Source organism: Tinamus guttatus, unplaced genomic scaffold (assembly GCF_059628265.1).
Source record: "Tinamus guttatus ecotype Peru unplaced genomic scaffold, ASM5962826v1 Tinamus_guttatus_pri_ptg000459l, whole genome shotgun sequence".
NCBI classification, from domain to species: domain Eukaryota; kingdom Metazoa; phylum Chordata; class Aves; order Tinamiformes; family Tinamidae; genus Tinamus; species Tinamus guttatus.
In genome coordinates this window covers 4,655,535-4,679,441 of record NW_028288993.1, presented here as the reverse complement: position 1 = coordinate 4,679,441, position 23,907 = coordinate 4,655,535, and the positions used below count along the sequence as shown (strand labels likewise).

Genomic DNA, 23,907 nt, shown 5'->3' with positions numbered 1-23,907 from the left:
CCTTGTGTCAGGTTATTTCATGCGCCTTGAACTTGCAGAAGACGGGAGCATCAGCCCAGCAGCTTCTCCCAACATCCCGCAGCAAGCGGCCTCCCCTGCTAAGAGTGTTTCCTGCACCCCAAATTACAGCTGCGGGTGCATCCGCAGCGTCGCTCCTGTTGCATCCCACACCAGTGACCGGAGGCACCGCGCAACCTCCCTAGTGAAATGACAACAGCAGCCGTCGCCACCGGAACGCAGCGGCCTGGCCTCGCTTTCGGCCGCTTCCAGACTTCCTCCGAGACGCAGCGAGGCCTCCGCGTACATTTGCATTAGGCAACGGGAGAAGAAGCACTTTCATAAGCAGAGAGTTTGGGGAAGTCCATCATAGCTGTGCTCTGTGCAGCAGCGTTGCCCCTTGTTGCTGCCTCAAAACGCATCAGCTGTTGGTAACCTGCGCCCCTAGGAGTGTGTGGTGCCTCAAAAACTCCTACATTTCCCCATATCCTGCTGGAAAGGCTCCAGCAGGCCGCAGCAACGAGGACTGGGATGTGTCTCAGCCCGGGAGGCGCTTCCTGCTGCCCCTGCATGGACCCGCGCGCAGCCTCCCCTGCTGCCCTGCGCCGGGCTGGGCCGGGCGGCGTCGCCGCTCTCGGGTCGCTCGGGCGCAGGGCGGCGTCGCCAGCCCAGGCTGGGGGTGGTAGCAGCAGCCACAGCAGCTCCCTGGCGGTCACCAGCAGGGCCGGGTCACCTCACGTAACCCCGGCAGCACCTGCTCGTCTCGTAACCAGAGCCTCCGGGCACGAGCGCCAGCCCAGCCCGCCCCGGCGCACCAGGCTGTCGGGATTAGAGCTATATCTGGGGCCTCCACGGGGACCCGGCTCCGCTTTGCGCATCCTGCCCGGCCCAGCAAGGGCAGCTCAAAGTCAGCTCTGAGAAGCCTCTGTGCGGGCTCAGGCTTTTGCTCCAGAAACTCAGCACGGAGCCTCTGCGCAGACACGCTGATCGCTCGGGCTTCCCAGCGCCTCCCAGGTCCTGCATCCGAGCGGCTCCAACCCTCTCTGGCCCAGGGGCAGGAAGCGCCGGCGCTCGCCTCGCAGAGAGGCACAAGGGCCGGGCGGCAGGGGAGGTGCCACGTGGGGCCGGCGGCTCCGGCTGCCTCCACGGGCCACACGCGGGAGCCGGAGGCGGCAGCGCGGCCGGCGCACGCGGGGTGGCCAGGGCCGGGAGGGCCGCCTGGAGCCCCGCGTCCCCTCGCGCCCCCGCAGGCGCCGGGGGACACTGTGTCCCTGCACGCAGGGCCCCCCGCGCCGACCTCCGCTCCTGCCCCGGCAGGAAACCCGCACCAGGGAGACACTGCCCCAAAACGCAGGCGCCCTCAGAGCCCTTCCCAGGGCCGGGTCAAGGCTCCTGCGAGGGGCGAAGCGACGCACGGGGGCCACGGCCCAGCCCTGCTGGGGCAGAAGGCAGCGGGGAGCTGGAGCTCTCCCGGTTTGCATAAAAAGCCAGAAGGGAGAAGGATCCTGTTGGCATCAGCACCGCCCAGACGGCCGTGGGGTTTTAGTGCTGCAGTGCAAAACCTGCGACGAGCGAGCACTGAGCGCCTGGGCCTCATCCCAGGCAGCCGGAGCCCGTTTAGGGCCTCTGGCACCAAGGTGCCACCCAGCCAAGGCCCCACGTGAAATAGGAAACCTGGCAGCAACCGGGAGCCCGTCCCGGGCCAAGCTCGGCCCAACCGTCCTCTCCCAGCAGCCAGGAGCTGAGATTAGACCCTCCCGAGGCAGCAGGGACAGGGACGGCCCCGGGGGCCATGCGGGGCTGCTCCTGCAGCCGGAGCCAGGGCTTCCCGCGGCCGCAGGAGGTGCCAACGGAGCCGGGGGGGCTCTGAAAAGCCAGACGGGCCGGGTGCTTTTACACTTCAAAGGGGCCCTGGGCTCCCGGCGAGCACCCAGCGCCTTTGTGGGGGAGGCAGCACCACTGGGAGGGCAGGAATAAGGTAAAGGGTCAGGGATGGCTGCAGACCCCAAAACCAAGTGGTGTTGGAGGCCTCGCTGCCTGCTGGTGCCATGTCTGTCCTGCTCCGGCCCCTTCTGCACAGCACAGAATATCCCCCAGAGGGACGTAGAGAAGCAGGAGAGCAAGGCGGAAAAGTCAGCGCATCCCAAAGCAAGGGCCGGCCGAGGCCGCCTCGCGCCGTGCGACCTTGCGGGACTCGAGGCACCGCAGGCACCGGCTCCGAGCGAGGCCGCGGGGGCCCCTTCCCACCCGGAGGCCAAACGCCGCCCGCCCCACGAGGCTCCCCGCCCGCTGGGGCTCCCAGCTGTTGGGCCGTGCAATAAAACACCATTTGCTGGGAAGGCAGCGGCTGCTCCTGCGAGGGGGGGGACACGGCCCGACCCGCTCGGCTCCAGGTGTCCTGGCCCTTGGAAGGACCCCGAGGAGCCGTGGGGGGCACTCACCAAGGGCCATCGGTGACCCCATGTGGAGAGGACTCCTGCTGCTGCTCCCTCTGCACTAAAGCCTGGGCGGACAGAGCTCAGGGCTGCAAAAAGCAGTAGGTGAAACCAAAATGAATCAGGATCTTTCTTTCCTATGGGAAATGTACCTAGATCCCATTTATAGCCCATTTGCCCTTATCCTTATGTAACTCTCCTGCAGGAGTGGAATAGAAAACTTGCAAAACACAAACACGCTGCAAGGAACCAGCACGGGGGCCCGCGCCGCATCCGGCAGCGCGAGCAGATAACCCGGCAGGGCCGGTGCCAACGCGGCGCTCGGCGGCGCACGCAGAGCCCGGCCTGGGCCCTGAGGCGAGCGCAGAGCCACAGGGGAGCTCCAGAGAGAGGCAAAAAAGCACAAGGAGGTGCTTATTTTAGTGCTCTTAATGGCCGCCATCCGTCCGTCCCGCTGCCTTTGCTGAGGCAGCAGAGGGGCTTTGCACCAGCTCCCGTGCACGCGGCCGCGTTCCGGCCCGGCTGCCCCAGGCTCTAACGTGAGAGCAGAAACTGCAGAGAGCGGCCGAGCCCGGGCACAGGGCGATGGCAACGCGGCCGCCGGCTTCACCAGCCCCAGGGGAAGAACTTGGGGACGGTGCCCGCGCTGCACTCGCAGCCCCCGCTCGGCGTCTTCCTGCACCCGCCGCCAGCACAAACGCTACACGACACGTCTCGCCGCCTCCTGATGGCTACACACCACAACACAGGTTTATTTGGAGTGTTACAAGAAGACACACCCTAAGTAACACCTAGGAAAACGTCTGTCCTGCTTTAGGACCGTGTGTCCTCCATGGCTGCAGCTGGGAGCAAGGGGAGATGCCTCCCCCTTGCTACGGGGGCATTAAAGCGTCCTGGGCGCAACACGACGGGATGCGATGTGCGGCCGCAGCGGAGGTGGAGCTGCCCTGGCGCCTCTCAGCACCCAGGGATCCCTACGGATTGCGGGAGGGCGGCAGAGGGGGTGCCCGGGCGGGCGCGGAGCCCGGCCGCCCGTGTGGCACCGCACACGGGTCAGCGCCAGCAGGATACGGGGCAGTTCAGCGCCAACGGGCGCTGAGCAGGGCCAGGCTGCTCAGAACTGTGCTGCGACCGCGCGTTTGCGGGGCAGCGCATTAACAACAGCTATAAATTATGTTCTCGGGGGCGCTGGGCGGGGATGGGAGAGGGAAGTTCACAGGGACAGACTTCCTCCCGGCAAGGAAGAGGCCAGAGCGACACTGCTGCTCACGGCTCCCTCGCTGACAACCCCAGGCCTCTGGGGACCCCCAGAGCAGCCCCAACGTCCTGGGAACAACCCCTCACGGGCAGCAGGAGCTTCACTAACCTCAAACCTAGCGCTGGGGGACGAGGGGTGGGCACAGGACGCAGCACAGAGCCGTTTGCTGCCGCTTCTCCTGCTCGCGTGAGCCGCGGCGGCGCTCCAGGAACACCCGCACGGCTGCTCCCCCGCTGGCACGGGCTGCGGGGAGGAAGGCAAGACCCTGGCTGTGCTCTGACTACACTAAGGGAGGAGGCTGCGCAGGGGACACCAGGACTGCTTGCTCTGCTTGTCCTTGCAGTGATTTCTCTACAGCTTCATGACCAAGCTGCTGGAATGGCCACCTGGAAGGCTCGTTGAAGCTCCTCTGCCCCTATCTCCTTGCAAACATGTCCCGGGAGGAAAGGGGTTTGGAAACTCCCAAATGCAAGATGGAAACAGCCTGGGATGGAGAGTTCGGCATCTCTTCAAAGGCTGCTCTCACAGTTCTTGTGGTTTCCTGCTCCCGCTGGAAAGAAAGCGGAGCAGAGCCTCGGTGCGGCCCTTGTGAAACCACGGAGCAGGCACGGAGCAAGGAGACGAGGAAGGGGGTGCCGCACGCCACCCTGTGCTGCGCCGCCTCTTCGCCCAGCGCAGACGAGGTCGCGCTCCAGAGCAGGCCTGGTCTCATTTACAACCTTCCGTCAGTCTTTCCACGGGGAAGGGCGGCGCGGGATCACCAGCAGGCGTACGGGAACAGCGGGTACTGGCTCCACTCCGCCATGGCCCCGTGGGCATGTCCCGAAGCCCCTTGCGTGTTGTAATCCGTGGAGAAGGCGGAGTAGCTCACGGCCCGGTACTGGCCGTGCGACGGCACCATCCACTGGCCCAGGCCCTGCTCGGCGCCGTAGGGGCCGTACACGGGCGCTCGGGCGCCGGCCTTGCCCACGGAGTCCATGGCCATGTTCACCACGCCGGCGTAGTCCTGCGGGGGTGGCAGGGGCGGCGGCAGCGGGGGCAGGTTGGCGAAGCCCTCGGCGAGCTGCTTGGCCTCGTGCTCGGGCACCAGCTCCAGCGGGTGGCACCGCGGCCGCAGGTCCCCGAGCGCCGCCACGTCGCGGGCGGGCGGCAGCTGCGGGGCCTCCCCGGCCTCGTGGAAGCTGCGGCCCGAGGGCAGAGAGGAGCGAGTGAGGCCCGAGACACGAGAGCCCCAGCCAGGCCCCGGGCAAGGCCTCAGAGCACCCTCTGCCCGCGCTGCTGCACCCACCGCCCGCTCAATGCGAGCGTGACGGGGACAGGCTGCCTCCGCACAGCCTCCGTCACCCACACAGACACACCAGGTACCCCAGGAGCTAACCCAGGCCACCCGGGCTCTGCCTCGGCCCGCTCTACGACATGCAGGAATTAGCAAGGGGAAGAAAGAGGGAAAAATTCCCTGTTCAGCCCCACCGCCCCTCTGTGGGCACGCGAGGCCTGCAGCACGCAGAGCTGGCTGCGGGAGCATTCGACAGGGAAATACAGACCACTACCAAGGCATAAGAATGCTCAGAAACTGGATTTAAAGTTAAAAAAAGAGAGAAAAGCCATTGCACTGGCTTTTTTCCTTCAGAAATAGGGAGCAGGAGATGGGGAAGCGAGGCGGGACTCACCGGTAGGCCTGGTAGGACGGCGTGGGCACCTGCTGCTCCCTGGCCGGCGCGTCGCGCGGGTCGGCCGGGGCCGGCGATGCCGCAGGAAAGGCCTGGCTGCCGCTCTGCTCCGCCACCCAGAAGGGGAAGCCGCCGCTCACCACCACGGGGTTGCTCTCCTCCTTCACGTCCACGTCCTCATCTTTCCCGAAGTCTGGCTCACGGCAGGGAAAAGAGGGAATGGAAGAGAATGAGAGGGGGGGAAGCGAGAGCCCAGAGCCTGTGACGGCCTGGTGAAACCCCGGCAGGGTTGGCAGGGGGTTGCACTAACATGGCTTCTGCAGCCATAAGGGACTAGTCCTTGGCTGGCTCCTTCGCGCTCACGCTGTGCCATTCGGTCCTGCTGCTGCTGTGTTTGTGCAAACAGCACTGCAAACTGCAGCAAGGAACGATCAGGCTTAAAAAATAACCTTTCAGAAGCTGTTAAGTTCATTTTTAAATGGTACCAACTCTCCCCAGGCAGGGGAAGGGAGCACATCTCCTGATGCTAGAAACAAGGGCAGAAAGGGCAGCTCTTGTTTGGCAGGACACACAGCAGAGCTCTGCCAATGCCCCCTTCTCATCCCCATGGCCCAGCCACATCTAGGAATCGCCCCTATCGTGTTTGTGGTTACCAATATTACCACGTTCCTCAGCACCGGGCTCCTTTTCCTCGGGTAGCTTTCTCTTCTGGCTTTTGGCTGGACTGGATTTCTGGCACTTGGCTCGTCCTTCCCTGGAAACAGTAAATGGAGGAAGTGGATAGGAAGGTTTTCCACTGAGATAAACAAGCAAGGGCGGCTGGGCAACAGCCCTGGATCAAGGAAGGACAGAGCAAGCCTTCCCGGCATTGAGTGGCCCACAGGGATATACACACATATATGTATATGTATATATGTGTGTGTGTGTGTGTATTCAACTATGACAAGCATATATATGTGTGTGTGTATATATATATATATATATATATATATGTATGAATTCCAGAGCTTGCCATGCTACCTGCCATGAGCACAGGCTCCCAGCATGTGTGGGAGATGGAGGGCCTGTTGCTTGAAAGCATTTTCAGAAAATGAATCTAGTTTAATCAGAAATAGTCCAAATAGCCCTATTAGGAGGAGAAGGAAAATCCCTGACATTTTCAGGGTTTGTTTAAACTAAAAACAAAAATAAAACAAACAGGCCCTTTTCAATCAGGAAATAACATTTTTCTCAAGCAATGCAAAGCAAAATGTTTTCTCAATATCTTTTTATAACATATTCTGCTAGGAAAAAAAACACTCACACTTTTTTCTCATCTCCATTGCAAACTGGTGGTTGCATTTAAGATTGCTTTTATCTCACCCATGGGCTGCCCTCCGACCAGACCAAAGACCACACTGGTAGTGGCATCCAACTTCCCTTTTGCAGATAAAATTTCCTATTGGAAGAGATGCTTTTCCACTAAGAGGAATTGAGAGGAGGGAACCTCTGAGCATCAGAATCAAGTTTATCTCAAAGCCACACAGTGATCTGCTGTGGACTCCCTTTACTGCAGCTATTCAGATGTCAGACAGCAGTCTAGATCCAAACTGCGAGGAAATGCAGGTCTCATGTTTGTCCTATACCCACATTTCTGCAGGAATGCCTGCATCTCCTCCTATTGGGAGACAGGTGCACAATGGGACATTACCATCATCATCATTCCCAGAATGATGCAACCTGCAGGACTTGGCTGGCTCTACAGAGCTCACACTGCTCAGTGGATTTGGGTAAAATCATGAGTGAAAGCAAGTTGGAAATAAATTGAGATAAGAACCAGCTTACCTTCGGGTGTTCTTTCCATGCTCCCGGAAGCCTTTAGCAAATGGATTGTTGTCAATCTTGAGTTTTGTGATCTTAAAATAAGGAACATGATTCAGTGTTACAGGGAGTGGTTGGGTTCTTTACCACTTCAAGACCTTTACCTCAGTATTTATCACAACGGTTTGACTGGCAGTTTGGAAGTGCCTTGTCACTGTATCTGAGCTCTTACAACACTTCTGTCTATTGATTAGGAACAGATACAGAGAGGAGAGACTTTCCCAGGGACTTCCCCAGTGTAGGATTCATCTGTTTAGAGAAATAACCAAGGTCAGTACCCACATCTGGACTTTTTATTGTATCTGGGGTCCTTTTAGCCACTGCAGTGCACTCAGTAAGTAAATGGGCATGACTTATCTCAACTCAGAGTGGATGTCATCTCAACGGGCTTCCGTAAGTAAGTTCCCCTGACACAGGTGCCCACACTGAATAGCTCAGGAGACACCTTCCCTTACAGGATTTCTCAGGAAATCCAAGGGTGGTGCTTGCACGCCGTACCTTCTCGTTCTGGTAAGCAGTGACAGATGTGAAGACAGTCTCTGGGAAGCTGAAGACTTGGAAGATGCTCCAGCGGACACTGAAGAGGTCATCTGCCTGCACGATGTGGAAGCGAGGCTTATAACGGTGCATGGAGTGCAGGATGATCTGGTGCAGACAGACAAGAGAGAAGGTTTCCATGTGCAACCACAGCCAACATGCTCTGCCATCTGCTGTGGAGGCTCCCAGGACACCCGTTCCAAATCAGGAACCCCAAGGCATTAAAAGGTCACAGGGCTGGGCTAAGGAAGAAAGATGTGGCACTTGGATACCTTTTCATTTCCACATCATCTAACTTCTCACTAACTTGTTTCTGTGGCACAGACTTCCAGCTAGCACAACCCAAGGAGCGGGGCACTAAGGCCAGCTACAACCTACATGCCCATGCTGGTCCAGCGTGTTGTTGGTGAGCTTCAGCTTCTGGAAGGAGACAGGTTCTTTCATCCAGTGGCTGCCAGGAGCTGGGGAATCCGGGTGGACGTAGGTGCGACAAGGGAGCTGAGGCTCTGCTTTTCCAGCCACTTCCCATTGATCTTTATTCCACTGTGGAGGAAAAAAGGGAAATCTAGAGCTTGAAAGCCCTACCCTCACCACAGGGAATCCCCAGCAGCTTTGTTTCTGATTTCATGGACTTCCCTGAGGCAGACAATCCTGACAGGTAGTAGATTCCCTCTTATGAGTCATGATCATGTTATTGAAACATCTCTGAGTCTAGGTCTCATTTTCCCTCTCTCTGTCTGAATGGCTGTCAGACATTAGTAAGTCTGACATTAATCATGATCAAAACCATACTGTTTACAAGGAAAATTGTAAAGCATCTTTCCAGCTGCTACCTGTACAAAAATGGCACATTCTAGATAACACCAGATAGGCAGAAAATACACCAATTACTTCTGAATTTTGTCCAGAGAGGCAGAAAAACATTTCTGAACTTGGTCTGAAGATAATTTGCTTATCATCCTGGCCAGTGAAGCATTGAAGATTAATTTATTATAAATAAAGGGGATGCACAAGAGTCCCCCATAAGCCTGCAAGAGGGGTTTGATCTGTCTCTTTTTTTTTTCATGTAGTAGGATGGAAGGACAGCACAAATTTTGTTATTTAAAGTACACACCTTGTACCTGAAGTTGTCCATCGGTACAAAATCTACCAGCATGAGATACTTGGCATAGGGGATTAAGCCGGAGACTTTGATTTTGCATTGTGGAAACATTCGCCTGAAGGAGAAATTAGATACACAGTGTAAGAAATTTTGCAAAAAGCCTTTTTTTGTTTTGTTTAATGATCTAATTAAGCATCAGGTTATGTCTACTCATTATTGTGCAAAGTGCTGGTGGCAGTATTTCAGCAGATCAGCTACTGGACATTTTTACCATCTTATTAAATGCTTAAGGTGTTAATTGAGCAGCAGTCACTGATGACCTGATACTGTCACTGCTTTTGTTCTTCTGATTTCTGTAATGCAGCTTTGGGTAACCCAAATAAAACACTGAAAATTTGGACACGGTTCCTAGCTTTCTGCAGCTATCAGGGATCTGAAGTGCAGACGAGAGCGTTTGCCAGTGTGGACAGCACTCGTCTGAAGGCACATCCAGCTTTCTGTTCCCATACTTCCTACTATCTCCTTTATCTTCTGACATTGCAAACAGCCTTTGACACCTACCTCCCTATTTAGAGGGAATTATTTCATCTCACAGCTGTCTTGACATAATATATTAAAATTTCATACTCTTTCATTACAAGCTCCATAATATGTGACTAAGATTTAACTTTCAGAGTAGCCCGTGTGCACAGATCCTTACTCTTCTAGGTCACGTTTTTGTCTGCAAGCACAGAATCAAAGTCAGACATTTAGTGCTCATCTGCTTCTGCCAGTGACTGTCTGAGGCAAAGGAAGTCTGGGATACTTTCTAGAACAACCCCAAAGCAATAGGAAAAACAACAGTGTAAGCACTGAGATCAGAGTAGAGAAGCTCTTCCAACATATTAGCCCCTCAGTGACCTTTCACACTTCACAATTTGGACTTCTAAGACATCCTGAAAGAGCAATTCTTAATAATTGCCTAAAAAAAAAAAAAAAACAGCTTAAGAGCCAGCATTCAAAAACAAGCACTTGGGGAGAGTGAGAGCAGCTTGAAGGGGTCAGTGCAAAGGGCTATTAGGCTCCCCTCACCTCCCGGATTTGGTGATGATCATCTCCGTTCCTATCTGGTGAAACTTCATCCAGAGCCCCATGTCCTCCAGGGTGACCACGATGGAGCTCTGTGTGTAGGGCTCCAGGCTGGGGGAAGGGAGAGCGTCACACGGCGCTTTCAGGTCTGCCAGGAGAGAGAGGAAAGGGCAGCTTAGGAGGGACACGCGGGGAGCCGGGCCGGGGCGGCCGCGCAGGCCGGAGCGCCCGCCGGGCCGGCGCCGGCAGGCAGGAGCTACCTCATTTCACAGGCTGTTGTCAGAGAGCGGCTTCGGAGAGCTGCCCGCCCGCTCCTCCTCCCGGCTGCTCGCGGGGATTCGCAGCCCCAAGTCACTGCAGAGCCCTCAGGAGCGGTTTAACTCAGGTACCTGAACGCTGTGATTTTATTAATGAAGGTTCCAGGTGCTGCCGGGCACTGGGGAGACGATGCCACGAGAAGCCTCTCAAAGCAAACGGATCATTTGCCTGCAAAGGTTTTCTTAGGAGGCTCAGTAGGCAGAAAGGCTTTTCCAACAGATTTGTTTTTAGCTGGTAAGTTCTTTCGCAAAGATTTACCTGCTGTACAAACCCCGCACAACCAGCTCGGGCTGGTAGCCACCATCCCCTTGTATTCTTGTTCCGATGGGACTAGGGTTATCCAAACCCCTTTACCACAAGCATGAAAGGAAAGCGAAAAGGCCTGGGCTGAATTTAAGCAGTGGGGGAGAAAACAGAAACTAGATGGTAGCGGAGATGAAAAAACACTCCATAGGACCACAAAGGGACAGAGAGAAGACCCAAACATAAGTGGAGACCAGGAAGGGAGGCAGCGGAGCCTCCCATGGACTATTCCCTTGAGCAGCAGCGCTGTCCTCGGCTTAGTGGAGGAAGCTGCTTTTGCCAGGTGATGTCTTAGCAGCTGCTTGCTTAAAAGACAAGATTTTTTCTACCTCTTAGATCTTATTCAGGGCAGATGAGAAATGAGGGGACTCATCCTCTTGCTGCAGCTTCCCTGAGTATTTTTCAATAAACCTACAAGAAACGTAAGTAGCTATTTCCAAAAACAGCAGTTTCCTTTCAGAAAGCTGCATCTTCCCACAAAACCAACCCAGTGTGAGCCTAAAGGGGTTATTTCCACAGTAACAGAAACTTAAAAAAAATAATTAAACATAATTCGGCTGTTTTTTAAAGGCCTTTAGGCATTTTGGGAAAAAAGACACTCTGCCCTTTTTTCTGCTTTGATCCAACATTAATGAACTGGCTAAGAAGTGACACCTAGTCTGCTCGCCAAGATTAGCCTGTTAACATCTTCCTACTAAAGCTTCCCTCATATCCTCTCGCAGAGACATGAAAGCTGCCACGAGACGACACATTCGGTAGCTCCGTGCGGCACATGTATCAGGAGGAGTTACAATAAAATCAGGCTGATTTCCCACCAGAGCCATCCAGCTGCAACGCGCACCAACGGAGCCCCATTAGCCGGGCAGATGCTCCCTCCTTCCCTCAAATCTGCTTCACAATTAACATTTTTGCAAGCCAATTCCAGGGCCGCTAAATGAGATGGCAACAAAGCTGAGCGTGGGACTCCTTATGGAGGGAAAGTGCCAGTGAAGTCAAAGGAATTAAAGGGCAGGGAGTTCTGTGGATCATTAAAAATCAAGGGCTGATGGCCAGGGCGAGGGCACGGGCGCCCACGGCCGCGCGGGAGCATCCGCCGGCAGGACGTCCCGCGGGATCGGCCAGGACCAGGCGCGCGGGTCCCCGTGAAGACGCTGGCGGTCGGACCGCGCCGTGGAGAGGGGGACACCCAAGCACCGAACCCATCCGTTAACCCCGCGCTTCCACTGCCTCCCCTCCCACGCTACCTTACATCTCATCTGCAGTACTGTTTTCCAGAGAATTAAGGATTTCTCAAGAATTTTTAGCTCTAACGTATTTCAAAATTCATTATCAGCATCACTGTGTTTGTAATACTGCATGAGGCCTATTTTAAAATATACTCTTTATGTCAAGAGGAGGTCGAAGAGAAAGAAGCTGTGGTGAGAAAGGCAGCATGCAAAATCAAGAGCTCTATGTCTATCCCACACTTGATTTAAAAGTCTCAGTACAAACAACAGAAAAGGAAAGGACAGAAAAAGAAACAGGAGTCATTCAGTGATAATATAAAAACAAGAAGAAAATAAAAAGGATTCAGATAGGAGATGCTAAAAAATAATCTACTTATTTGACAGCAATCCCTGGTTTAATTGTCAGATGCCGGGACAGAGTCATAACGTCCTGCAAAGTGTAGGATGCGGTTTGCAACACTGGGAAAGCGCCACAAACACAACAGGTCCCTCGCCTTTACCAGCATCTGCGACTTCTACATTTGTCTCAGCGAGGGAATCTAACACTAACGGCTCTCCAGTGTGCACAAGAAATCCATGCTGATATATAAAGCTATCCAAGAAATTAATCTTGCGAATAAACGAAATTCTCAGTGTTCTCCAACCTTACAAAGGACCCTGCGGAGATGCCCCGGGTCTCCCAGCTCCGGGGCTTTGGGAAATAGCACAAGGCTTTTCCACAAGCGCGGGGGCTTCGCCTCCCAGGCGCGCCCAATATTTCTGCTCTGTACGGTCACAACCAAGTGAGAAAACGCAATGAGAAAGTTTGATCAGTTCTTAAATAGCTGAAATCTTTGATCAGGTAAAATAGCATCATTTAGTCTGCAACTTTCATGGTTCGTCTGTTTTTAGAGTTAAAATTCTCTCAGTGGGGCAGAAATTGTCATGAATCAAGCTCAGCATAGGGTGGATGCTTTAAAGCAACAAAAGCAATGGTGAAGGTGGAAATTATTGGAGTGCTGTACAGCTATTTTACTTCTTAGGAACCAAATAATACATTGCAGGGGTGAAGAAAGGCAGCTACGAGTACCCAGGCATTTCTAACATGTAAATGAACCACATACCTAAAGGAGGTAAATGGCTGTTTCCTTTGGGTGCAGAGAAAAACCCAGGCCTAAATCTGGGATTGGGTTCCCCTGACATCCGCAGTCAGACAAAACTGCAGGGTTTGTAGCAGAGTTACTCTGAGCATTATACAAATAATAACAGACCTTCTGCAGCCTTCGGCCCAAAGGAACTTCTGGTGCTGCGCAGCCAATATACAAACAGCATCTGTATCCCTCAGCGAGGGATTGCGGCATGCACGGTGATGCGGAGAAGGGAATTTGGGGCAGAACTGCTAGCAAACCTCTGCTACTCCTGCAGAAGACCTAAGGTTCCCGAAGAACATCCAAAACCACAATTTGTCACCTGTTCTCACAAAAACATTTGGAAATCCCCTCCCGTCACACGCACACCGCTACAGATGCTGGTATCCCGCAGGGAGCACTTACGATCTAAAAGTGATGCCCGTGCTGGGCATAACCCTGGACCTTCCCGCGCACTGAGGAGAGCAGGGTCACCCACCTGGCAACGCTTGCATTTTTCCATGTACTGTGAAGTCCAGGAAGCTGCACAGCCACGAGAGCCACCAGAATCCTTACGAGGGGAGCCAAAATAGTCCAATTCCAAAGCAGGTCCGAGTTGCCGACGTGAGCAAAAGCCTTTCCTCCAGGGATCCAGTGTCAAGAGTGCCTGGGATGAGGATGGGACTCCAAGCACAGCTAGCCAAGGTGAGGTCCTGTTTTATGGAGGCTAATGAGCAGGGAGGAGCCTCTCTCCAGGGCTGTCCCCTTGCAATCCTTTGATGTCCACAGGGACAAAGAGAGGAAGGATCTGCAGCAATGGCTGGGGCTAAGGGAAGAAAATCAAAGAGAATTAACATGGCTTTGACATACAGGAAACCCTACAGGGGAAATGCACCTTGATTTACTGCTAACGCACTTTTAAACAAATAGAAACAAGACCAAAAGCATCAGCTGAAGACTTACCTACAAAAAAAAAAAAAAAAAAAAGGAAAAAAAGAAAAAAAACTTAAACAACAAGCAGGAAAAGTATCCCTCTGACTAGTCCAAGGATTTGAGATAATTTTCATCTCTAGAACATGGAGGCATTCTGTTGTGATTGTGTGTATCAGAAGCAGAACTCAAGCTTGCTCCTCTCAAAGCGAGCAAATATCCCAAACATCAGTCTGTGGATACCTTTGCTCTGGCAATACATTCATTCACCAACACGTCTTCTCCTCCAAAACAACCTCGTTTAAAGATGTAATGCAACTTACCTACCCAATCTCTCCATCCGCAGCCCCACACTGCGCAGTTCTTTTTTCTATCGCACTGTTTTTCCACGGCATTATCCCTATTGCTGCACCCGAGGCCCAGGAGCTCCTTATCTGCAGCCTGCTCTACATGCAATGATGTCCCTTGTGACCGCTGGCGAGGGAAGGTGGCAATTGCTTTGGTGACACAGCCGTGCCCGCATGCAGCTCTCTTGGCACTGTCCCGTGCAAGTGACCTAAGAGTCTAATGCATGGACCGGGCATGGGTTTTACTTAGTCCTTGTTCAAGGCACAACTCTCACTGAATGAAAGTCTGAGTAGAAACTGAAGGACTTCAGCGTTTTGCCCTTAATTAGTTTATTCTGCAAGTGTGACCATTAGCTTTTGTGCTTACCAGTGCTTGCAAGTGCTAAGAGAGAGCAATCAAGCCTCATGCTGCAGGGCACAAACCAGCCCCTGCCTTGCTGAGGCAGGGAGTCCTGCGTGCTGCTGTACAGGAATCACCATCCTTTGCAGGTGAAAGATGGGGTTTCTGAGAGTGCTCAAGGTCACAAGCAGGATATCAGCCCCAAAGGGCCACTGCTGGATCCTGCACAGCAAATATAGGGGCTCTTCTCCCCACTTCATTTCAAAGAGCATCGCGGCAAGGCTCTAGCTGATTCATTGCCTGGTCTTGCTCTCAGTAAAGTAAACAACTTTTGTCACTGACATTAATGGGACACCTGAATTTTAGTTTAATGTGCAAAAAAATATTCTGAATCTACTGACAGTCAGTTCTACAGTTGAATGTCATCCATTTAATTCTGCTGTTATTGCCTTCTGGAGCAGCAGCCCAAGGATATGCAAACAAGATGAAGGGATTTAATCAGAAGAGAGGGACGTTGCATCCCAGGGGGTGGGAGTGAGAAAAGACAGTGCTTGGTGTGGCAAGGAGAACATTTGGAAACGGGGAACTGGAGAATTTGGGAAAGTCTTGAGGATGATTTTTATAGCAGGAGCTCATCCACTTGCTGCTGGACCCTTGAAAGACCACATTCGATCTGCCTGACCATTTCACCACTTTAAAGAGAACACATTTAAACGCTTTTAAAGAGAAGATCACAGGCTGTTCTCTGTCAGATAACTCGGGCCACATCCAGAATTGGGGACCTCGGTACCTTCGAGGAAGCAGCTATCATGGTGGAGCAACAGCAAGTTATAGCTCAGCTGGGGATATTTTTTATTACATATGTGAAAAGATGAACTGGAATGCAAAAGATTGCATTGTAAAAAGTACCAAGATCAAACCTCTTATGCTTGTACTTGCACAGCCACTACCAGATGCAAAGGGAATAAAATGTAGACTTTTTTTTTTTTTTTCTTTTTTTGTTGTTCTGCTCTGCTATGAAAGGAAAGCCAGCACCAAATCTGCTCACCAAGCTCTGCTTTTCTAATGAGAGTATTTTAATTGTAGAAAGCTGAAAAGATGTCTGTAATCAGAGTCTGAAAAGGGAAAATAGAACAAAAATTGGGTCAGACTCAAGCTAGCAGTGAGATGGATTAACATCCCACATAGTCGGAAACTGCACAACAACAGCAGCAGCCCTGGGAATTTCAGACTTCATCTGACAGAGTGTGGGACATGTATCATGACTTATTGCTTCTTCCAAGAAAGGGTATCAGATGGTCTCCTGCTGCCACTTCATTTGCACACTGGGTATCAGCATGTCTAGAGAACACACATTTGCCATGAGCACTCAAATCCTTTTGGCTTCTCCCAGCTGATTGATGGGGAAGGTGGAGTCATTAATTACCCACAGCTACTTAACAACCAGCTTTCCCCCAGCCTTCCCACTTGCACTGAGGAGGTTTTCAAAGCGCAAAGCACATTTGTGACTGTCTGGGAAGCGTAGCGAACGCGAGCAATGCCCATGAAATAACCACTGCAAAGGGGGGTCTCGCACGGCCCTCTGGCCTGCCCCAGGCACTGGGCCGGGAAGCTGGGCCTGAAGGAGCCGGTGTCTAACAATTCACTGGCAAATTGGAGACCAGGGGAGAAAAGAGATGGGACGGCGGGTGAATATGATGAGGGGGAGTCAGGACACGGTGCTGTTGCGAGCTCAGTTATGGCAGAGGGAGAAGTGTCACCGTGCCCAGCTCTAAGAGCCGCTCTGCCCGTGGGCCCTGGGTAGGACAGCACCGAGGGGGCTGCACCGACAAAAGCAGAGGCGGGGTCCCTTTGCTTTGCATCTCTTTGGGGAGTTGATTAGGAAAAAAACATTCCCCTTTGGGTTTGTCCTAAAGCAAATGTTTTCTGGCACCCTTCACTGCAGGTGAAACTTTAACCCTTAACATTTCACCTTCAGGATCCGAGTCTACAAACAGCCAAACAGGACACACTTGCCCAGGCATCCCCCTTGCAGGACTCCAGCTACAGAGATTCTGAAACACAACAGAAATGCAGATTAATAATGGTGACCTTTGCGAAAGAACCAGTCTTGGATCAGCTGCTAATCTGTATCCCCGCTCTGCCACGGTGGCAGCAGCAGCAGAGGCACCATGGGCTTCCCCCGGGGCACGGGGCCGGGAGAAACCTTATTGTAGCAGCTTAAATAAAACTGGGCTACTAAAACTGGTCTTAACTAAGGCACTCCTGTCTGCCCGAGTTTGCACAAAGCCAGAAAACATAAGCTGGAGAAATGCAAACTGCACTTTTAAGAGGAATTTCTCCCTGGAACCTGCAGAGCGCCTCACAGCCGCCGAGCTGTGACTTACTTGGCACATTCCCACCTGCTGCCCATAGACCACAGCCTCCGAGTGTTCTCTGTGCTCCCCAGTGTGAAAACCTCCAGCCTCGCCATTCCATTCACGTCCTGGCAACTCCTCAGTAAGGCTGCGTGGCCATCTGCACTGGCTGAATCCTGAAAATGTGGGAAGACAGCATGTCATTTGGGGCTCAGAATAAAACAGAGGCTGTCCTAGACAGAGCTACATATTTTCTCATTTTTTAAAAACACGAAACAGCTCGGACCCTCCAGGATGCTTCCAAATCTATGGACCAGCCCCTTAAATAGCACCCAGCTTGCTGCAGAGCAATGGGGTCAGGCTGTGCATGGCAGGTCCCTCGGGAAGAGCTGTGTATTTGCAGATAAAACCCAGCGAAACTATCACTCCCAAAGCCTTGCCAGCCCAGAGGCACGCGCCTCTGCCGCCCTCTCAGGATCCAGTATCTAATGGAGAAGGAAAGGGAATAGGAAGCAGCTCCTTAGACAGCCCCTAAGCTGACTGAGCTGCACTAGGTTTGCAGATGGAGGGGTTGAGCCCCCACAGCACAGGCACCACTTGGATTTGGGAGAGCGGCACAGGCAAACTCTGGGTCTATTGCCACAAGAGAGCAAGAGGAAGAGATCCCCAAGGAGGTTCCTGGATTACTAAAGGCTCGCTGAGCATTTTGAGACCCTCTGATATAGTCCTACATATATTTTCCTATCATGTGGCAGCATAAGGATTTATTTCCCATCCTTTAGTGTAGTTCCTGCAGCACAGCGTTTCTTCTGATGGTGGGAAATGGCATTTTTTCCTTTTTTATGGCCAAGTTTTGATTGCATTTTCCTGGGAAAAGATGTCTGGTGTGTCCAGGCGTGTTCAGTGGGGTTGCCCATGTGAGAGACCCTGCACACAGCAGACCTCGCTGGGCCCACGAGCCCCATGCTGAGCCCCAGATCCTCCCGGGGCTCTGCGAAAGCAAAATCACATTTGGTAAAACAAAACAGTTGGTTGGAGAGGGCCTGTTGGTAACAGCTCGATGCTAATTCACGACGGGGTCCTCGGACCGAGGCGCAGTGCGCAGCAGAGCTTGGCCGCACGCCCGGGCCCCCCGCGACGCTGCGTTTCAGCAGTGACAGGGGACTCTTTTTGGAAGAAAACGTGTGAAAGTGGCTCATGCAAATCAGAATTAGGACATTATAAGTTGCACATTGGCTCTTCCCCTCCCAGGCTTGTGGATTGAGGTCTCTGGCCACAGAGCTGTGCTCCTGCCTTAGAGGAAAGGAGATGCGCTCCTGTCTCTCCCTTTATCATATCCGCTCTCCACGGCCCTCCCGGAATATGCGCCCCCACATCCAGCAGCTAGTTAGCATCGAGACCCAAAGGGAAATACTTAACGGCCACTTAGCACTGCAGGCAGAGTTTGGCCTCAAAGGCTGCAGTCCAGAGTCAAATGCAAAGTATCGGTGTCTAGGACCCTTTAAAGTTTTCGCAGACTCCTGATGTTGGGTGCTGCTTTCCTGCCAGCGCATTGTGTTCCCCAGACGCTGCTCAGCACTCCGGCCTGTTCAAATCCACAAACATAAAAACAAGAAAAAAGAAAAGAAAAACAACATTCTGAAAGGACTTCACAGCTCAGAGGTAGCAGAAGCAGCTTTGCAAGGCAGCCAGGGCAGCTGCCTTCTGCCGTGGAGGGTTCGGCACTGCCGGACCTGCCAGGGCCCCGCGGAGCCGCGAAGGGTCCGAGCTGGGAGACGGACACAAGAGCTCTGGGTTAGGAGCTGTACATGTGTTTGTGTATCCACAGACAGACGGACAGACATCCACGCACAGAAAAGCACGCAGAGCTTAAAAACAACATTGTTGGAGGTTCAGCTCAACCCCAAATTGAGATTAGAATAAAAATCCCAGGGAGAATGGATTTTGCTGAACGAAAGCCCAGCTGACAAAGCCTCAGCAATCTCTGATAAAAAGATGATCTTTGCTGGAAAAAGCAGCAGACCAAACCCAGCAGCACATATCTAACTTTTTGGCCCTCTGATTTTGCAGACACAATGTAATGCGGCTTTGGCTTCTGCACTGGCTTCTTTTGGTGGATATGCAACTCTGTAACAAACTCACAAATTTTACAGATAACAAACCACACTTCAATCATTTAAGTCAATTTGTGAGCTATTTTATTTTGCCAACATAGATTTTTTTTTCTATCAGTTTCACAAGAAGTTTTCCATATACTGGTTACTGTACTGTAGTAAGGCTTTAATCACAACATGAAATTAATGAAGTAAACGCCAGATCGAAGGAAATATTTTCATAGAGCTAATGAACATAGTTATGACTGAAAGGTTTAAGGTTTTAGAATATAAAAATAAAGCTGTTGTAAGCTGTTGTAAGCTCTTCCAAATCCTTATTGACTCTAAAGAATGATTTGAGAAAAATAACGAACACAACCAGAAAGCATGAAAGGAGAGAAGAGGTAGCAGGTAGCAGATTTTGCACAGCTAGCAAATTTGATCCAGAACATTTTATAATAGACTGTGTTTCAGTTTAATAGGATAATTTATTCCTGCAAACATGTTTTCTTTTTTTCCTTTTACATTACTAGTTTTCATTTCTCTATGGCCAGGGATGCACACAAGCATATGGGAGCAGGGCGCTGAACCCACAGGCTGCCTAAATGACCTGCAGAGCTCTGCTATTTCTAGGAGCTCTCCTGAACACCAAAAGGATCCACACAGCACATCCTCCAAGACAGCTTCTGCGAGCTGATATGGAGCACCATGATGGGATACACACACTCTGCAGCCAAGTTTGACCCCAGTAACAGAGAGATGGAAATAAGCATTCATTTTAAGCAGGAAGGCCTTGGATAAACTCTGAGCTACACTTTTTCTCACACATTTGCTACCAAATGATACTGGTGTCCACAGTAACAAATTGCTGATGAGAATTCTTGCATATAACCAATAATAGAAAAAGAAAAGCACTTCTCCGATTTCCTTTCCTCCTGCATGGGGTGAGGCACTCATAAATGCACATGAATTTACAAAATCAAACGCTGCGGCTGCACAGCCTTTTTCCAGCAATCTCTAGATTTTTTTCTCTGTCCTCCTGCTAGCAAATTCCTCAGGCTCGGGCACAAACCCCAGGCGAGATCACAGGCCCCGGCTCCCTCCCCCTCCAGCAGATTGTGAGATGTTTACGACCCGGCTCTTATGGCTCTCGAGGTGCTGAATGGCTTTTTCCCCCTCCGAGTCGCAGCTCCTGATGGGCAGCTACAGACCAACTTCGAGCCGGTTTGGTCCGTACTTGTGGATTTTATTGCCCAGTTTGTCTCTTCAACTCACATTTGTAAGCTCCAGAGTAGATTTTTCCCTGGGTAACACTCTACAGCTCAAAGAACTTTCCTTGTTTTTATTACATCCTTGGTGATTAAAGGGATATTTAAAGCTCACAGTGCTCCCTGCTGTGAATATAAAAGCCCAGCATCATTTTGGATAGATGTGTCTAAAAAAATAAATTAAAAATTAGCCCTCCTAGAGTGGACAAATGCTTTTCAGTTGTTAAGAACATCAGGCACTTGAATGATTTAATATGTCAGCTGCAACTCCTTGAGAAAGCAAAGTGCAACCCATGGCTTTGAGCTAGCAGGCAGGTATACAAATTTCTGCTTGGACTGAGGATGAGAGGTGTGTGTCATGACTGCATTATCCTGGAAATACTCAATTTCATCTGCGTAGGCACAAATGACTTAGATTTCTTTTCCTCTCTAACCCGCACAACCACTAACACACACCTTAAATATTATTCTTTAAAAACCACCTTTGCTTTTGCAATGGGAAAACTGTATTTAAATTCCTAGCACTTCAAAACCTAACTTATGCCTGCTAAATGAATGGAGATGCAAGGAACAATATAATGTCAACTCAACCGAAATATTTTAAATTTTGGTGAGTGTTGGGGAGCACACAAGAGAACAGAAACTACATCTGAACGCAAGCATTCCCTCTGAGTACAGATTAGGGGTCACTGGTTCTAGTACCCTGTAATATTGGGGTTTCTGGTTTAAGCTTCTATAGCAAAGCTACTGCTGGAGTCTAATTCAGTGAGAGTTGGGTATCCCTCAGTGCAGGTCTGCACTCACCTCCAGGGAGCTCACAGCAACCTCCTTGCTATCACCTTGCCTCCCCAGCTCAGCACTTTGGAGCTTCTCCTATCACACTGCACAGAGCTTTACTGGTGATCTTTATGCTCTGGAAGCAGATGGCTTCTTTCTTCCCATGGCTCCCAGAAGCTGCAGAATCTGGATGGACATAAAAGGGTTTCAGTATTTTTTGTAGCTTATCTGGCAGAACTGTTGCCTCAAGTCATCAGACTTCCAGACGAACATTTTAGCTATGAAAACTGCACTCCGAACAGGGTAGGCCCAACTACCTGGTCCTACTGCCCCCAAATCATCTGGCAGACATAGGAGAGTATTTAAGATTACCATGTTCAGTTAACACAGCTAGACAGACCACAACAGGAGAATGACACAGTGGACAGAGCCCAGAGGGGTGCAACCAAAGTGAGGTGAACATAGAGACAGTGTGCAGAAAGCCATGCAGCAGTTCTGGCACATGTGTGCTCTTACCTGCTGCTTTGGTGATGATCAGTTCAGCACCAAGTGCACCAAATTCTTCCCCTTACTCTCCAGAGAGAGATGGAAGTAGTTGGAAGGAGGACTTCACTGTGGATAGAAGACAGCTGCACGGTCTAAAAGGTATCACCTGAAAAAGAGCAACCTTGGCACCTGTTTTATGTGGGAAGAGGGTTACGCTCTTGCATGGGAAAGGAAAAAAGCAAAAGTCTTAAAAATGGCCTTTAAGAACTGTGTGCTGTAGAGACAAAACAATACAATTGCCAGGAGAACATGCCAGGCAGCTACCACCACACACACAGTTGTCCTCTTGACCTGCTCCCTCACTTGTCCCTTGGGACAACAGTTCTGTCCTACCCACTGAGATCGTTTGCTCACAGCCACCTCTGATACATTTGAAAGCTGCTCAAGAGTTACAAGAGGGCTCCGAAGAAGAAATACTGGTCATCTAGCAGTGGATTGACAATGTAAATAAAGTGAAATGCAAAACCAGCGTTTTACGCACCCAGATTTGAACCTCAGTACACCGAGCAGTGGTTGGCCTGCCTTCTGTCCAGAGTCCTGACTACAGTGATCTTCTTGTGCCAATTAACAAGACAAACTACGCCAAACATGACTAATTTTCCCCACAGGTTTTGCCTCCTGGTTGTTTAGGTCTCATACTAAACAAAAAAACTACTTTACTGTGATCTGAGGTGAAAAAAATCACAAGCATACTAGATGATGGGCCACTTTCTCTTACCTGGCACTAACACTGGTGATTTTAGCCACTGGCCAAAGCTGCAGCTGTCACAAGGCTGGTGCCTGCATTGACACTGCTGCTATAAACCATCGGCGCACGGGTTCTGAAGCTTGATACATCCTGAAGGGCCCTAAAGAGGAGATGCAGAAGGGCTCGACAACTCCTCTTCTCCAAAAGGTCTCTTACTTGTTCATGAGATTCTGCAAGTTTGTGAAATAAAAGAGAAGTGGGTAAGTGGGAGGGAAACGTGCGGGAAAAGGAAGGTAGAAAGAAACAAGGGAAGAAATGAATGGCAAGAAACAGATGGGAAAAATAATGTCAAAGGCAGCACATGCTTCTCCCATCGGTGTCCTCTTGCTGGGCCCAAGGGTCTTGTCATCAGCTTTTGTACCCAGCTGAGGACTTGCAAAAAGAAAGTCCGGTGCTTCCACACATCATAATTCACAGAAGACCAAGCACTTACTCGCATGGGAGGTGTGACTGCAGTCTAAATGTTGCTGAGCTTGGCAGACCACTCCTGTTCCCCACTCCTAGGACTAGGCCAGAGTAATGGGGAAGGTGACATGTTATTGAGCTGCTGGATTTCAGACCCCAAGAAGTGCCTTTTAGTGACAGTGGGGACACTAAAGTCAACAGCCATTCCCCTATGGCTGACAAAAGATTGATCCAGGGATCACTGAAGCTTTTTTTCATTGCAATTTTCAAGCTCACGGTTTATTAGTTGTTCTCCTCTCTGCTTTTAAAGTGCTTCAAACAGCCCTTGAGGGAGAAAAAGGACTTCAGTTTACACAAATCGTATCCACTTGGCATATTTAGCTCACGCACAGCATTCAAGATTCATTAAGTCATTTTTCATGTCTTGACAAGTTCCTGTCAGGAACAGCTCCTCCCTGCTTCCATCCCTTGTCAGCCAAGAGCTACTGCAGTTCAGAAACAGAACATTCCCTGGGCCAAAAGTCTTCTCCTTTGAGGAATACAGCCAGGGTTGGGTTGCCTGTTTTTTTTTTTTTTTCTTTCTTACCTGAAGACAAATGAAAATATGCTTGCAGAAATACTATTTCTTTTTCCAGTCAAACATTGATCAAGAAATGGGTAATAATAAAGGAAATCATTACTTTTATGCGTATTTTCTAACTGACCAACTATGGCTTTTGCAGTGCAGACACTGACCATAAAATTATGACACAAGCAACTAAAACCTGTTTCTGTGCAGCACTCACATATTACTTATTTCTGTCTTGCATTAGGTGAGACTATGAGTCTGCAGCAAAACTATCACACTTAAAAAGTTATCTGTCTAGAGTGGCCTTGCCGTTTTTTTTGCCATCCTCAAGGCAGAAACCAAAACTTGCATCTTGTGAAGATTTTACTTACCAAAATATCAAAGGTATTTAAGCCTCAGTCTCTTTCTGTTCATGGAGATGAAAGTTTTGCTAACAGATGCAACTACTGCAGCAGATAATTATTCACACCAAATGTTCCCCAGGCTAAAGAATCCCAGTTTTCTTGAAGGCGGCTCAGCTCCAGCTTTTTCTAAAAGCTACTTCTGAAATGGAATTAGTCCCTTAGGAGGGCGGGCAGCTAAGAGAAACCTCAACATACTTGTGTTTTCATGGCTAAACCCATTCCATGTCTAGCCAAGCAAAGTAAT

The 23,907-nt window shown here is 51.0% G+C and overlaps 1 protein-coding gene across 1 annotated transcript; it reads right to left on the bottom strand.

Moving 5' to 3' along the window:
* Positions 1-4,443: 4,443 nt before the first annotated feature.
* Positions 4,444-15,615, bottom strand: LOC104570425 (T-box-containing protein TBX6L). The gene is made up of 10 exons (XM_088532221.1): positions 15,546-15,615; positions 13,380-13,706; positions 9,931-10,075; positions 8,872-8,974; positions 8,136-8,300; positions 7,719-7,865; positions 7,185-7,255; positions 6,023-6,114; positions 5,361-5,553; positions 4,444-4,871 (listed from the first exon to the last, which is right to left on the bottom strand). Exons 2-10 carry the CDS (start codon positions 13,393-13,395, stop codon positions 4,448-4,450), a joined length of 1,356 nt encoding a protein of 451 aa, XP_088388347.1. The 5' UTR covers positions 13,396-13,706; positions 15,546-15,615; the 3' UTR covers positions 4,444-4,447.
* Between the last annotated feature and the right edge of the window lie 8,292 nt (positions 15,616-23,907).